A 16,285-nucleotide genomic window follows, 5' to 3' on the forward strand; every position below is an offset into this window, starting at 1 on the left:
TCAGGAGGCCTGGGCTTGGAACCAGGACAAAGATCAAATATTGACCTTTTTATTACACTACAGTGAGGTTCAGGGATGCAGCAGAGACCAGGAATAGAGAGTTTCAGAGCTGGGGTCCCCGGTCTTGTAGAGTTAGGCAGGATAATTTGTTTTAAAGCTGAAAGCGTGATGATTTCTTTTTTAGAGTCATGAAATGTCCCTGGAGTTTAAGCTGCCCAACTTCCCAGGAGAAATCCAGAGAGGGCTGTCAGCACCCACCCCACCCCTGCTCCCCAGCCCCTTCCACGGACTCCCCTCATTCCCCCCTCCCCCCAGCCTGTAGAGGAGAGGTGGGTCAGGACTTACCTTGGGCCTGGTTGCTGGTTTCACCCCCCGGGGTGCCGGCCACCAGGGTGCCCAGGAGGACGAGAAGGGCTGCAGAGAGGCAGAGCCGTCTCATGTTCGTGGCCTCGCAGGAAGGGCTTCTGAGGAAAGCTGGGGGCTGACAGAGCTTTTCCCACCCCAGCTGAGGGGTGGGACAGGCAGTGAGGAGGGGAGTGAGGAAGGGGAGGAGCTGGGCTCAGTCCTGTACATTGCGTAATCTCCCCACCTCCCCTGGTCCTGCTTCTGCCTGCTGGGGCCAAATGCTCAGTAACAGCGCTTCTCAGACTTGACTCTGCTTGTGGGCCTGTGGAAGTAAATACACATTCTGATCCCCCAGGTCTGGGTGAGGCCTGAGAAGCTGCATTCCTAACAGGCTCACCGTTACAGGTGTGTCCCCAACACATTTCCTCTTCTGTAAAATGGTCCTCAGAACCACGCTTTGAAAGCAAGCCTGGAGGAGACTCACCGGGGTGGAGAAGGATAGCAGGCACAGAGAAAAGCTGCCTTTCCTATGCACCTTGGGAAGTAGCAGAGGAGCCAAGATCGGGAAGAGCTGAATCTCAGAAAGCCCCACATTCTCTCCCACTGATCTGCGCCTCTTCCTAATGCTCTGTCTTTATCTTAATTCTTTGGAATGATCACACACTGGTAGCCTATGAGAAGTACAAGTCACTGGACTCCTTCTGCAGAAACAAACGTGAGTCTCTCCCCATCCCCTGAGGATGAAGCGATAGATTAGATTTCCACGTGCTGGCACCACACCACGCTGTGTGCACAAGTTTGTAGGCTCGGAACGACCATGTTGCCCCCGCCCAGTTACCACTGAGACCCTCGGGTCTGGACGTGAGTGAAGTGCCAGGACTCTCAAACCAGTGGCAAACACCCTTGGGAGAGGAAAACCTCGATTCCTATCTTATGCTGGAGACAGACTTACCTGGGATGTCGGACCCCATGACATTATAACTGCATGTTTCACCATGAGCGGGAACAGATTACGTGCTCCCCCTCAAAATATACCACATGGTGTGTTGGTTATTTTGAGCTGAAGACATTCAAGGCCCAAAAGACTCAGGAAGAGACGATTACTATTCGCTTAACTGCCTAAAGGATTTAGATAGAGGGCCTGTATCAGGAAGAGAGCTAATCCCAGATAACTTTTATTATCAGTAACACTTATCTACCTGCCCAGCATGGCAAATATTTGTTAATCAGATATCTGCTTTTCTCATCTTCCTGGAATTTATCTTCCTCCCCTTGGAGCCTCAATCCTCACTTCCTTCTCCTTCACTCAGGATGGCATATAAGCCTCAAATGCCTGACCATCTTTGGGTCCCAGGTCTTTGGGGATGCCGTATGTATGAAATTTGTTTTTCTCCTTTTCATCTGTCTTATGTCTAGTTTGTCTTACCAAACCAGCCAAGGAACCTAGAAGGGAAGCATGGAAAGGTTTCCTCCCCAACAACAGTAGGAGGACCTGGGTTTGGCAAATTACTTAGTGTTCCTGGGCCTTGGTGCCCTCATCTGTAAAATGGGATTGTTTATAAAATCAACTCCATTTCTTTGGGATGCTGTGAACGCATTTGAGACTAGTGAATAGAGAATGCTCAGCTCTGTGCCCCTGGGTGCTAAATACTCAAAGATTCAGGGTTCCTCTTATGATCATCAATGTGACACCCAACTCCCAGTAGGAATGTCTGGATCTGACCTCAGGCCTGTGTTGAAATAAATATCTAGATTCAAGATGAGCCACTCCGGCCTGGGGTGCCATGTCAGCAAACCAAAACCTAACTCTGGGTCCTTGTAAATGCTCTGTAGTTCTCTGGACCCATGGGGATGGAGACTTCCCACTTCATGAAGTGCTAAATAGACAGTATCACCTAAATTGTCTTCTTTAATCATTTTAAACAAGGGAAATGCCTGCTTTCCTTCTGGGGTCTGGGGCTTCCCTAACTGAGGTCAGCCGTGCTGGCAGCATACGCCCATGTGACTGACCACAGTAAAAACCTGACTCCCAGGCAGGAGCGAGCTTCCCTGGTTGGCAACCGCTCGGTCGCATTGGGCTGAGGGAAGCAAGCAGATTCTTTGTGACTGGACAGGGAGGAGACATTTGGAAGCTTGTGCCTGGGTCCTTCCAGCTTCACCCCGTGCATTTTTCCCCTTTGTTGATTTGACTCTGTATCAATTTCCTGTAAACCTAAGTATTACACCTTAGTGTCCTGTGAGTCTTTTTATGAATTAAACCTGAGTGTGGTCTTCGGGATTCCAAACACAGATAGTTTCCATTGTTATCTCCAAATAGAAACTATATCCACAGAAGTTAAATAACTTGTCTGAGATCACACAGATAGCAAAAGGCAAAGCTGGAAATTAAATTTCTCCTGTAGACATGCCTTTAACAACTACTGGATGACAAGTGAAGATAATCTAACATAATTGATGTCTCAAATAGAAAACTCAACGACTGGAACAGAAAATTTATTTCAAGACGTAATATAAGAAAACTTCCCTAAAAAAATCTGTAGATTGAAAAAACATTCCATGTTCCAGTAAAAAAAAGAAAAAATGATGCAGAATGATATCAGAATATCCTTGTTCAGTTACTGAAACTCAAGGATAAGCAAAGAGGCTTTTAGGCATTCCGGTACAAAGAAGTAACCTCTAAAGGAGAAAAATATTTAGGCCATTTCATAGCAACACGCCGTGGCAGAATTCAGTGGACACGGCCACAATTATTCTGGGAAAAGAAAGCCAGCCTTCTGGCTTTTCCTGAAACTTACCAGAGATGCTCCCTTTTGCACCTGCTGCCCCCTTTGGCTGTAACACTCTCCCCTGGTGGCCTCATGTCTCCCTCTGGCATTTGCATGACTCTCTGTTCATAAGCTGCCTTCTCGGTGGTGCCCTCACTCGTGGTCCCAGGTAGAAACTACAACACCGTTCCCTGCCCCCTTCCTCCACCTTAGTACTCCTTATGCCCTTTCTGTTTTCTTCAGGACCCTGATCTCCCTCTAACATCCACAGAATATACTTGGTTATTTATTTTGTTTATTGTCCAGTAGTGCATAAACCCCCTAGAGAGAATTTTTTGTCTCATTTGTTCACTCAGAGCATCTTAACACCCAGAGCAGTGCATGGCAAGTGATAGAGACTCAGTGAATAGCCGTTGAGCGGATGAAAGTAAATCAATGGATAGATACATAAACAGCAGTGTGTTAGTTCAGGTTCTCCTTTTCAACCTCCTGCAGGTGTCATCACATCTGGGTATCAGTGTGCTTCCCCCCACCCCCAGCAACCTCAGAAGACAGGCGTGACACAGGACACCTTCCCACAAACATTGTGGCAGCATCTCAACTGGCCAGACACGTGCTGTTTACCTGGCAGTGGTTCAGTCAGAGGCTGAGCTGGGGGCAGGCGATGTCCAGCTTGGAGCAAGAAACCTGCTTTTCTGGGTAGAAAAAGGAGTAAGGGGTGTGGGCAGAGGGGAAGCAGGGAGATGAACGCTTCAGGGGATGACCTCCCACCACCCTTCACCTGGTTTCACAAACAGAAGAGCTGCCTACTTGAGTGGATTTCAGGGGAGCAAGAAGATTGCCTGCAAATCTCTCCCCTCTGCTCTCTCCACCAGCAGTTTTGAGATTATTGGACCTCAGTTTGAGTCCCAGCTCTGCCTTTTCCTAACGCTGTGACCTGGGGCCAGAAATGTCCCAGAGCCCCGTGTCTTCAGGTGCCACACGAGATCCGTGCTGCCCACGTCCTGGGGCTGCTGAGGAAGCAGTGGAGGCAACAGACATCTATTCCTTCTCCCTGCACAGTCAGTCCTTTGTTGTAATAATTACGACAGTTAACACTTACTTAGCCTCTTCTTTGTGCCAGGCATATAGCATTTGATGTATATTAACTCATCTAATTCTCACAGTAATCCTAAAAGAAAAGGAGAGGAATTGTTAATATTTCCTTATGTAACAGATGAGGAAACCAAGGCATTAAGAGAGTAAGTAATTTGCCTAAAGACACACAAGGTAGAGACAGGAGTTGAACCCAGGAATCCGGCTTCAGCATCTGTGCGCCATGCACTCTGCTGCTTTGTAAGTGGTAAAGTGCAGTGCTGGTGTGAGGGCTTACACACCCACAGTCCCTTCACTCACTCCCATAAATTCACTCCCAGTGACAGCCATGTAGCACCAAGCCCCCACCCCAATCACTCATCCACACACAGACAAGCATTCTTCCACTAACACACACACACACACACACACACACACACACCCTGTGCTCCACTTCCAGGGTCAAGGAGAAGGGAGCTGGCTCAATGTCCAGAAGCCCCAGGAGCAAGCCCAGCCACATGTCAAAGGGGCACAGAGCTGGGTGATGAGCTGCAGGGGACGGGAGGGGCTGCCTTCCTGGCACAAAGTCACCCTTTCCCTTGAGAAGGGCAGGAACTCCCAATACCGAGCTGCCCCCGGACAGAAGGGCATCGGGAGCGGGGTACTCACAGAACAAGCCACTGTGTGTGGAGGGTCTACTCTCTCCTGAGACATTTCACATGTATGATTTCATTTAGCCTCATGTCGACCCTACAACATCTGGGATTCTCATTCCATTTTGCCAGCGAGAAAGCAGAGGCTCAGAGAGGTGAAGCGGCTTGCTCAGGACCCATAACCAGCAGATGGCACAACTGGGATTCTAGCTCAGGAGGCCCTCTGGTCCTGCCCCTCTTCCTGCCTCAGTCTGTCCATCTGAGACCAGGGAGCAGCAGAGACCCCCCGTAACGGCAGAGACTCCTCTTTTCTCCCCCCTCCTCTCTCAACTGTGTGTCTTTCTCTCCCAGTGTCCTCCTCTCCTGGTCCTCCTCCCTGTGGTCCAGGTTAGAGGCCCCCAGACCCAGGAGCCCCCGAGGGGCCTGTCCTCCCTCCACCTCCCACCTCCCTGCTCATGAGTGACTGAGGTCTCTGATTACAAACTTTCCCGGCCCCTGCGGGGATCTTCAGAGAAATCACAAGGCGGGAACATCACAGGGGCTGTATTTGGATAAAGAACAGTAATCATAATACCTTGGGACCCCCACTCATATGCCAGCTTCTAGTCCTCAGTTTTTCCCTCCGAAAAATAGAAGCTTGAATTCCACGCTGTCTAAGGCCCCTTCCTGCTCCGATGGGAGCTCCCATGGCCTGCTGGACAGTCTTGAGCTCTAGCAGGTACTTTTCATGACAGCCAAGCTTCACATACTTTCTCTCATTCAATCCTTAGAGTGGAAGAGAGTGCTTTAAAGATGAAGCAGTGGGAGGGGTGCTCGGGGAGGGGTCCTGCTTTCTTCGAACCGCTCAGGCAGAAGCTGAACCTCCTTGCTTGGACTCCTGTGCAGCCAGGGGTGGCGGCGTGACTTTGGGCAACAACGTTTCACTCTCAGATGTTCACTCCACATCTTTAAGATGCTCTCTTAAATCTGTAAAGTCTATTTTCATCTGGACAGAGGACTCCAGGGAGTCTTGCCAGGCCAGGCGCCCCAAGTCTTACCCCCAGGGCTGGGGGAGACCCCAGGGGAAGAATGCTGTTAAGGATGCGCTCCCCAGGCTTTGGGATCCAGCTCTCTCACCAGGACGGCCCTGCAGCTCCAGCTGGCTGGGGAGGTCCCCTGACCTCTGAGAACAATGTCCCCGCAGTGTGTCCTGGAAGTGGGTCCTCCTCTAGAGCACTGAATCCAGCCTGGAGTGGGGATGTCTCTCTTTACCCCTGCTGAGCTTCAGCGACGCCTTTGTCTCCAGGCTGTGGGAGGGAGAGCCCCGGGCGGATCTGGGTCCATCCGCCTTGACCTGGCCAGGGACTCCTGGGTCGGGAGCGCCCCTGCTCCTGAACCGGGAGCTGCAGTCACACTCCAGCCCCCGCCCTGCGTGGGTCCCCCGGGGTTACCATTGGGCATCTGGCAGACGGTGGCGCAGCCGGCCCGGCAGCACTTGAGATTGTCCGCGCATTCCCCATCCGAGAGGCACTCCTGCGTGCAATTCAGGTCCACCTCCAGCGAGGGGCACACGCCTGATTTCTCTGCTCCTGTGCCTGGGAGGCGGACGGGCAGTGGGGGACTCAGTCCCGCTCTCAGAGGATGCCCGCCTCCTGTCTGACGGCCCCAAATCTCAGTCTCCCGGGAGGAATTGAGAAATCTCAATTTCTCCCCGGAAATCTCAGTCTCTGGCCCTGGCGCCCCCTAGGGCCTTCAGAGAGCCCCACCTCTAGGCAGGGGTCCCCAACACTTGGGAGGGCTGGAGTGACCTAACCCTTGGCTTCAGAGCCCTCAGTCCCTGGGGGACCCCCGCACGGATACCCGCACCGAACAGCTGAGCTTTGGAACTTGGGCAGAGTTCCCCTCCTACCACTGTGTCTCCAGCCTCAGCACAGAGTCTCTCCCCAGATTTCAGCTTTCAGTGGTCTCCCCACCTCCAGCACACTGGACCTCACACCTGAAAATCCAAGGGTCACCACCTTTAGGCACCAGGGATCCCTACATCTTAGTCTTCATTGGTCTCCCCATTTCCACGCCAGGAATCTTCACTTCTCTGTCCCCAGAGAGGCTAAGCCTCTGCTGGCTCCCTCCTGGGGCTCCTGGTCCCGCCCCTTCTTGGCAGCAGGCCTCTCCCCGCCCCACCCACCTGGGCCAGAGGAGGCGGAGGGGCGGCAGCAGGCCAGGGAGGAGGGTGGCAATGAGTTGACTGAGGTAGCGGCAGGCAGGCATGGTGCAGGAGTGAGGCACCTCCGGACGGGGAGATTTAACCGTGTGCCTGGAGGCGTGAGGTGTTGGCGGGGCCCAGCCGGCTTGGGTAGAGGACTCAACAGGCACCTGGGGCCGGCTGCCACCTCCTGTTATTTCACAATGCCCCAGGATCAGGTGTCACTCTGGCCCCAGTGGGAACCAGGAACCTAAGCTGCTTCCAGGCCAGTGCAGCTCGACCAGCTGCAGCTGGACCCTTGTCCACTCCTCCTTCCCCACCTCCCTCCTGGGGCCCGTGGGCAGGGCAGCAGGAGGCCGAAGGCTAGATCCAGGACTCCGGGGTTCCCATTCCCGGTAATGCCTGCTGCCGGTAAAGGAGGGGGAAAGGGCAGGACCCACAGGGAGGAAGGAGCCTGAGGATGAAGTGGTTGGATTCGGGGTCAGCAGGTCAGAGTGCTCTTTAGAGATTCATGGTGGAGCTGCTGTGTAGGGATACAGAGCACATAGTAGGAGCTGCAGGAAAAATTATTCATGAATGAACCGACTGGACACAAGAAACTGAGGCCAAAGAAGGTGAAACACCTACTAACATCTAGAGCCATTTCATGTGTGTTTCTCCCTCCCTCTCTTTTCCACACCAGCACTGTCTCAGGGCTCACTGTGTGCAGCTCTGTGTTCAATGTCTCACGGAGTCATGGATCTTCCCAGACACCTGTGAACAGACGGATATTGTTGTCATCAGCTGTGCCTGACAGGTGGACTGGATGTGCAGAGGGGGTACCCTCCCACCCAAGGTCCCATGAGAAGCTGTAGAGACAAGGTTGGATCCCAAGTCTCCATCCCTCCAAGCCCTTATTTTTTCCATTCCATCATAAATGTACGTTCTTCGTGACACATCTAGGGCACACAGTTGGTATAGAGCAAGTCATTAAAGGAGCCTTCGGCACTGGCTTTGGGTGACGGGATCTGGGTTTGACTCCCACCCACCTCCACCATCTGCCAGCTGAGGGACCTTGAATGAATCACTTCCCTGTTCTGAGCTGCCATGTTGTCATCTCCAAAGATGATGATAATATAAAAATCCCATGAGAACACAAATGGCGTGTTCCTGAATGGAACAGCTGTACCCTCCTTCAGGGCTAGATACACACTGACTGACACAGGAACCCCAGCTCTGGCGCATAACGTGTCGTAGCTCAATGGCTGTGAGTACTTGAAAACTGGTGTCTCCTGTTAATAAGGAGACTGATAAGTATACACCAAGCTTTAAAATGCAAGCTGGTAAAGGCCAAAACACAGTTACCCAGCAAGAAGAACCTTCAAACATCCTTCTTGATCCAAAATCTGAGGTCCTTAAGCCCCAGGAGGTCTTTGCTGATGGAGGGTACAAGGGGTCGGGGGCAGTGACCATTGGGATGACAGGTGAGTCGGACTTGGTGACAGACGTACATCCAGCCACTGTCCCCACAGATGGGTCCCAGCGGAAAGAGGCTGAGAATGCCTCCCCAGTTCCCATGTTCAGCCTGGGGGCTGGAGACAGGTCCTGGTTGGGAGGGGCCAGGGCTGTTTACTCTGGGCACAGGGAACAGTCAACAGCCATGACGCAGGAGCCAGGTAGGGGTGCAGCCCAGGGCGGCTCCTGGAACTCAGTCTAGGGCAGCAGAGGACACTTTGATGAGCAAATGGTCTTAGCCTGTGGACCCAGCTGCCTACTGGACCTTCAGCCTCAGGCACTGCTCTCCACAGCCTTTTTCTGGCACCTAGCCAGCTCCCCAAACCAGGAAACTGCTTGGCCTTAACCCTCCCCATCCCTCTTGGGCCCCCCTGCAGACTGACTGTATCTCACAGGAATGTGGATTAGTCTGAGTCAGAAGGATAGGGTAGGGCTGAAGGTTGGAGAAGAAAGTTTATTAGGTCAGTGGCCGGAGGCAAGCAAAAGCCTGTTAGCTTTGTGTGATGCTAGGCTCTGTGCTAGGTACATTCATATATTTTTGCTTCTGCATAAAAAATAAAGAAGACAGAGCCTTTAAAACCAAATACATTCAGATCCGGATCAGGGGTTGACTGCTTCCTGTCTATGTATGTGACCTGGAGCAACACCTCGCTTTTCAGACCTACATCTTCTTCCTTAAAAGTGGTACCCTGATAACAGTTTTGTAAGCTTATTTTGAGGATTAAAGGGAAGAGCATAAACCAGAGGTTGGAAATCAGGCTAAAATATTGTAATGTTAGCCCACACAGTACATTTAAAAATTTTGAAATACTTGCCAAGATTTAAGATTGGGGGATTTCACATAAAAGTAAATTTCTAGCGTCTGTTGGAAAAAGTAAACAATTTGGTAACACAGTCATGCAAACTCCCATGGCAAAGTTCAACTAGAGAAGTGGGTCTCAAGTCTCAGCCAGCATCAAATCACTTAGAGGGCTTGCTAAAACACAGATTTCGAGAATCCCACCCCCAGAGCTTTTATTCAGTAGGACTGGGGCGAAACGTGAGAATCTGCGTTTACGGGTTTCCAGGGATGCTAATGGTGCCGCTCAAGGGACCACACTTTGAAAACCATGAACTACGCTAAGTAGAGCTGCTCTCTTGTTATAAAGAGGAGCGATCTCTCCAGTTTCCATAATCCCCACCATAACCTATTGTCTCTCCCGCCCCCACTCCCGCTCCAAGTACTTCCATCCTCATTGCTCATCTGACTTGGAAGGTGTTTAAAATTGTGACCTCTGGCGTGGGCTCACAGTAAGTGTTCAATAAAAGGTAATTGTTATTATTTAACAATCTTATGCATTAGGTATTATTTTTCCCATTTTTACAGATGAAGAAACTGAAGTTCAGCTAGGCAGAGTGACTCACTGGAGGAAACAAGGCAGAAAAGCAGAGTGAAGACCTGGCCAAAGCAAGTCATGTGGTCCCAGTTATTTAAATGTTATACACACACACATCTATCTGAGATTAACATAGATGATGCATCAAAAATTTTGAACATGATTTCCTAAGTGTAAAATCATGTTTATCATGAAGAAAAGGAGGAGAGGAAATAGAAAGGAAAGAAGGAAAGTTTTGTAATGGGAGGTGATATGAGTCAGCTGCAGACATGCCCACTCTAAGGTGACCGTAATCAACGGAACATTGAAGATTTGAGAAAGTCTCAGGAACAAACACAGTGTCTTTTTACATACAATAGGGCTTTGTTCACTTGGAATTTGGACCCATTCAAACTCCCTTCTCTCCATGGAAACCTCTCTCTCTCTGAGTGTAAGGGCTATCCTGCTGTTTTGTCACCTAGCATCCATTTGCCCTTTTACTGATAATAGTAGCCTGATTTTTGATTTGGGGGATGACTCTTCCTCCACCCAGAACAAGAGGGGTTGAGGGGCTCATCAATCAGAGTTCCTGACTTACTCCCAGACCAGGGGTGGCCAATCAGATGCTCTCCTTGGAATTTTAATCTTGAGCAGTGAGTGACGAAACCTGAAAATGCATGGAGCTCCTTCAGAGGTGTCCTGAGAAGACCTTGGTTCTGCCTTGTTTACCATACTTTCCAAGCTGGGTTCTTTTTAGCACTACCTTCAGTTCTGAGAGGTAAACTAAATCAGCGCTATTGGTTACAAGCAAAAGACTCCAACAGGATCTCACTTAACGGTACAATCAGGAAGAGTGAATGGATGCCCATTGCATCCCCACACCGTTCTAACCAATTCCTTCTCTGCTTCCAGTAGCCAGACTCAGTTTCTGTTGCTCACAACCAGGGAGATTTGATGCCTTTACCAGGGTCACCATCAGATTCCTCATTTCCAAATCCAGTGACCTTTTCCCAGCCCTCATCCTCCTCTAACTCACAGGTAAGGTCCTATGGCATAAATGCAAAGTCTTCACAGAAAAAAATTTTCTACATCCTCTCAGTGCAAAAAACTATGAAAAGGAGAGCATCCATATGTGATGCAACTTGAGTCCCCTCTTGTGAATCTACAGAGTCTGTGATGGCATTGCTCTCAAACCACTTTTAGAGGTCAGTCTTTAAAGTCAGAGAGTCTTGAGTTCAAATCCCAACTCCTGCCATTATTGGTTATGTGACCTTGGAAAAGAAGTTAATCCCAGCTCTATCATTTCCTAGCTCAGTGACCTTGGCAAAGTTATTTTACCCTTCTAAGCTTTAGTTTCTTCATCAATAACATGAAATAATGCTTCTACCCTCTCTGGTGGCGCAGTGGTTAAGAATCCGCCTGCCAATGCAGGGAACATGGGTTCGAGCCGTGGTCCGGGAAGATCCCACATGCTGTGGAGCAACTAAGTCCGTGCGCCACAACTACTGAGCCTGCGCTCTAGAGCCTGTGAGCCACAACTACTGAAGCTCGCGTGCCTAGAGCCTGTGCTCCGCAACAAGAGAAGCCACTGCAATGAGAAGCCCACGCACTGCAACGAAGAGTACCCCCACTGGCTGCAACTAGAGAAACCCGGCGCGCAGCAATGAAGACCCAACGCAGCCATAAATAAAAATATAAATAAATTTAAAAAATTACTTCTACCCTCATAAATTCCACACGGATTAGGGGACAATTTTTTTCAAAGCATCAAGACGGTGCTAACTCGTGATCAACAGCTGTTGTCAAAATGCCCTGTAGATACTCTGAGCTCTGTTTACCTGGCCCTGCTTCATCCCAGTGGCTCCGAGGATGTCATCTACCTTCATGCTCTGGCAGCTCAGGTTCTGGACCAAAGACACTTTGTGCCTGCACTCCCAGCAGTTCAGGGTGCCTGAAAATATTTTGTCTTTGCCTGGGAAAGTCAGGCGTTATGGTTTCTCTGCCTGCTCTCCACAGGGAGAGAAACTGTAGCAGACTCTCCCAGGTATCTACCCAATGGCCTTTCCTCTTTCTTCCTTCCTAAGAAAGAAAGCTCGGTGTTGTGTGTGGCAACAAATTCTCTCCTAAAAATAGCCATTAAATATATACGTGAGAAATCTGTCAGTATAAGGCTATCTATGTGCTCTTAGGATGGAGATCAATAATAAATATTTAGCACTTTAAGGGTAAACAAAGTAAGAATCAAACATGAAATTCTAGGAAACTGACAAATGATTCCAATGAAATCTGATAATGAGTAAATAAAGAGCATATGCCAAAACACAGAGTTAAAAGAAACATATAATCCATGATGTAAAGTAGTTGAAAGAAAGAAAAAAAGAGAAATGAAGGAAAGAAAGAACCTCCCTCTTTCTCTCTTCAACATCCCTTCCCAGGGTTTATCTAATCTCATCCTCCATATCGTCATGAGAGGTGGGCAGGGTAGATTTCATCATGCCCACTTTATAGAGGAGAAAACGGAGTCTGAATTGGCATCCCAAGTCCAGGCAGCACAACACAGGACAGGCAGGGGCAAAGTGCACGCACAGCCAGTACCCCAAGAATTAATGTGGAATGCTTCACAAATCGTCTTAGATAGGAGCATCCTTGTAAACCAGATTTTTACCGTGGTTGTTATTCATCTGCATTATTACATAGTACCAGGCACCAGCCTCCCTTGTAAATGGACCCACCTCCAGGGTCACATGGGGAGGCAAGAGCAGAGCTGCATTCTCCCTATTATTGTTATTCTGCACACTCCCTGATTACATCATCCACTCCTCTTATACCATTTTCCATTAGGTGAATAATCTCAGATCTCCATCTCCGACTGACCTCCTCCATTCTTGGTGTGTTACACTTTTTCCTGTTGGACGGCGGCCTTTTAAAAAGTAAATCAGATCTCGATATTCCTCTGCTCCAAGTCCTCCGGAGGATTCCTCCCATCCCAACTCCCACCACCTCCACACTTAGCCAAGTCCCCTGCTAACTCTCCCATCACACCCCAGTGCTTTCTTCTCACTAAGGGACATTGCATTTCTCATTAATCACTTGTTAAATATCTCACACGATTTCTAGTAAACTGAACTCATGAGAGCAGAGATTGGGTCTGTCCTGTGTATTACAGATGCTTCGTAAAGATATTAATTGTTTATATTAACTAAGGCACACACAGACGCGGGGACACACACACTTATTTTTTATTTATTTGTTGGTTACGCTGCAGCTTGCAGGAATCTTAGTTCCTCGACCAGGGATTGAACCCACGCCCCCTGCATTGGAAGTGCAGAATCCTAACCACTGGACCGCCAGGGAATTCCCCACAGGCACACTTTTAAAAACCAAAACCTAGGAGTTCAATTTTGCCACATCACAGTAGAGGTGGTATGTGCAACTTCCAGCGAAGGTCGCATTTCCTCATGCTGCCACCAGGGGGCAGGCAGCGCCTTCCTTAAAGAATTGTTCCTAATGTCTGAGGAACAGGTTACTTGATCCCAAAGAGAAGCAGCAGAAGCCCCCGCTTCCCGCCTTCAGTTTTGAGAGACCAGAGGGTCAAATAAAGGGCGTGGGGTGGGCAAGGGACTGGACCTGGCTGAGATCTACCTCTGCAGCAAGAGGGCTTTAGGTTACCTTGGAAGAAGAAAGGGACCTTTTTAGGAAGCCGACTGTGATACTCCTTGGGCACTGAGGGACTTCCTGAGGGGGGTTTATGAAAGGTGACACTACAAACACAATGCTATATACTCCTTGCTTTAATGCAGTGGACGGCACATTTAAAAAGCAGTCAGCAGGCAAGGAAACTAAAATCCTACGTGCTTTTAGGCAAGTGCTTTGGTCTGTGGTGTGTTCAAAGCACTTCAGCGCCATAATCAATGTAGTCCTCACAAAGAAACAAGCTGTGAATTTCTTTTTTTTTTTTTTTTTTTTTTAAACATCTTTATTGAAGTATAATTGCCTTACAATAGTGTGTTAGCTTCTGCTTTATAACAAAGTGAATCAGTTATACATATACAATATGTTCCCATTTCTCTTCCCTCTTGCATCTCCCTCCCTCCCACCCTCCCCATCCCACCCCTCTAGGTGGTCACAAAGCACCGAGCTGATCTCCCTGTGCTATGCGGCTGCTTCCCACTAGCTATCTATTTTACATTTGGTAGTGTATATATGTCCATGACACTCTCTTACCCTGTCACATCTCACCCCACCCCCTCCCCATATCCTCAAGTCCATTCTCTAGTAGGTCTGTGTCTTTATTCCCGTCTTGCCACTAGGTTCTTCATGGCCTTTTTTTTTTTTTTTTCCTTAGATTCCGTATATATGTGTTAGCATACTGTATTTGTTTTTCTCTTTCTGACTTACTTCACTCTGTATGACAGACTCTAACTCCATCCACCTCATTACAAATACCTCCATTTCATTTCTTTTTATGGCTGAGTAATATTCCATTGTATATATGTGCCACATCTTCTTTATCCATTCATCTGTCGATGGACATTTAGGTTGCTTCCAGGTCCTGGCTATTGTAAATAGAGCTGCAACGAACATTGTGGTACATGACAAGCTGTGAATTTCTTAAGGGAGAAGAATTTTTCTTTCTTATTTTGCGAAGAAAGAACCTTTGGCTCAGAGAGATGAAGGGACTTTTCCAAGATCACACAGCATCATCCAGAGCGGCTGAAGCCAATGTCCTCTAATTAGTATCAAGTTCTTTCCCATTAAACTGTTATAAATTAATAATTATTAATAATAATTAAATAACTTATCATTAATAGTATTACTAGTACTGTTTTCAGAACTGTCATTCATTGAGGGGTTACTCTGCCAGGCACTTGTGCAAAGCATTTTATGAATATCATATCCTTTTATTTATTTTTATTTATTTATTTACAATTTTAATTTATTTTTTGGGTGCACCGCTCAGCTTGCGGCATCTTAGTTCCCCAACCAGGGATCGAACCTGTGTCCCCTGCAGTGGAAGCGTGGAGTCCTAACCACTGGGCCGCCAGGGAAGTCCCTCATATCCTTTTAATTCTCACCATAATGCTATGAGGTTGATAAAGAAAGAGAAAGCAACCTCTGGCTTCCAAGAGCTGACCTGGCACCACAGTCGGTCTTATGTTCCCTTGCTGAACATAAATATTTCGCAGGACATTAACAGCAGACAAAGTCATTCTGTGTCCATGATGGATTAAGACAAAAAGTGGACACCCTGTAATCATGTTTGAACACAGACAAAATGAGCTATATTATACAGGCCACCAAAATGACCAAGCATCCCCCATCCTGCCTAATATGAATGACTGCTGCTTCTTCACCAAACATAGCTCTAAACTTTATCTAGTTGTCCTTTCTTACAGTTAAGATAGTCATAGAACTTCCCCACTTCCTGACAGCATCCAACCAGAGCAAAGCCAGCTTGCTGAAACCCTCCCTAAAATCACCTAACACAAGCCCACATCCTGTAAGTCCTTTCTAACATTCTCTTAATGAGACACCATGTGGTTCCCAAGGGTGACTGTTGTTTCTTGCTGTGGTGAGTAATAAGCCCAACTCATTCAACTAGGAACAGGAGTGTTTCTAGTGCTCTGTGGCTGTAAACATTGACAGGTACAAGCATTATCCTTATTTTATAATGAAAGAAAGTAAAACTCAGAGACACTGAGAAATTTGCCCAAGAGGACGAGGTAGTGAGTAACAGAACGAGCACCACCTATGTCCTCACTTATTTAACTGCTATGATTTTTGAGGTCCCTGTGCCTTAATTTCCTTGTATGTAATAAGACAGTCAGACTCTGTTCTCCAAAGATCCCCCATTCCACATCTTCCCAGAGGCAGGACCATGAAACACTGTCAAAGTGGCTCCACTTGAGAGAGCTGGCACCTCCCTTTGAGGACTCACTAGATTCTGAACAAGTCATTTACCACAATGCCTTGCAGCTGGGAAGGTCTAGTATGAAACTGAAATACGGTGCATCCTGGGAAATACCTACATTAGTCTTGGACCCCTGCCCACCATCTACATCCTGCCCTGCCTCTCAACCATCCTCTTTTGCTTGTTCATATTTCCACATATCCAATTGCCACAGCTCTTGCCCAACTGGAGGAGGGAAGTTGGGAAGGTGACTTGGGTGCTCTGACCCTACGGACCACCCTCCTATACTTACACCAACCTCTCTCCTTCAACTCAGTGAGCAAACACCTCATGAAGGTAGCTACCATCCTATTAGCGTCTGTATAAATTGTAGGGAGTGAAAAAGATGGATTCCCTCAAATTGAGTCCTGAGAATCTGAAAGCTTGTGGAGGGGACTTAACAAAATTTTGCACAAGGAATTGAAAGACACTTTGTGTGTGGGGGTTACTTTTTGATTGCCATCTCC

At 48.3% G+C, this 16,285-nt stretch overlaps 1 protein-coding gene across 6 annotated transcripts in view; it reads right to left on the reverse strand.

Moving 5' to 3' along the window:
* LOC309614068 (serum basic protease inhibitor-like) overlaps positions 1-16,285 on the reverse strand; it is a 52,845-nt gene that overhangs the window by 13,666 nt on the left and 22,894 nt on the right. For 3 of the 6 annotated variants that reach the window (XR_014235986.1, XR_014235987.1, XM_082361850.1), the window contains exons 1-2: positions 4,213-6,101; positions 346-4,123 (exon numbers count right to left, since the gene is read on the reverse strand). Coding sequence is in view for 2 of the 6 variants with exons in the window: in XM_082361850.1 (XP_082217976.1) it covers positions 346-439 (94 nt within the window). In the remaining 4 variants the exon portion in view is untranslated. Of the gene's footprint in view, positions 1-345; positions 4,124-4,212; positions 6,102-16,285 lie in introns of those variants that run through there. The other 3 variants (XR_014235984.1, XR_014235985.1, XM_082361849.1) reach the window with 3 other exon arrangements.

The sequence above is a fragment of the Balaenoptera borealis genome, assembly GCF_965194805.1.
Source record: "Balaenoptera borealis genome assembly, chromosome: 16".
Taxonomy (NCBI): domain Eukaryota; kingdom Metazoa; phylum Chordata; class Mammalia; order Artiodactyla; family Balaenopteridae; genus Balaenoptera; species Balaenoptera borealis.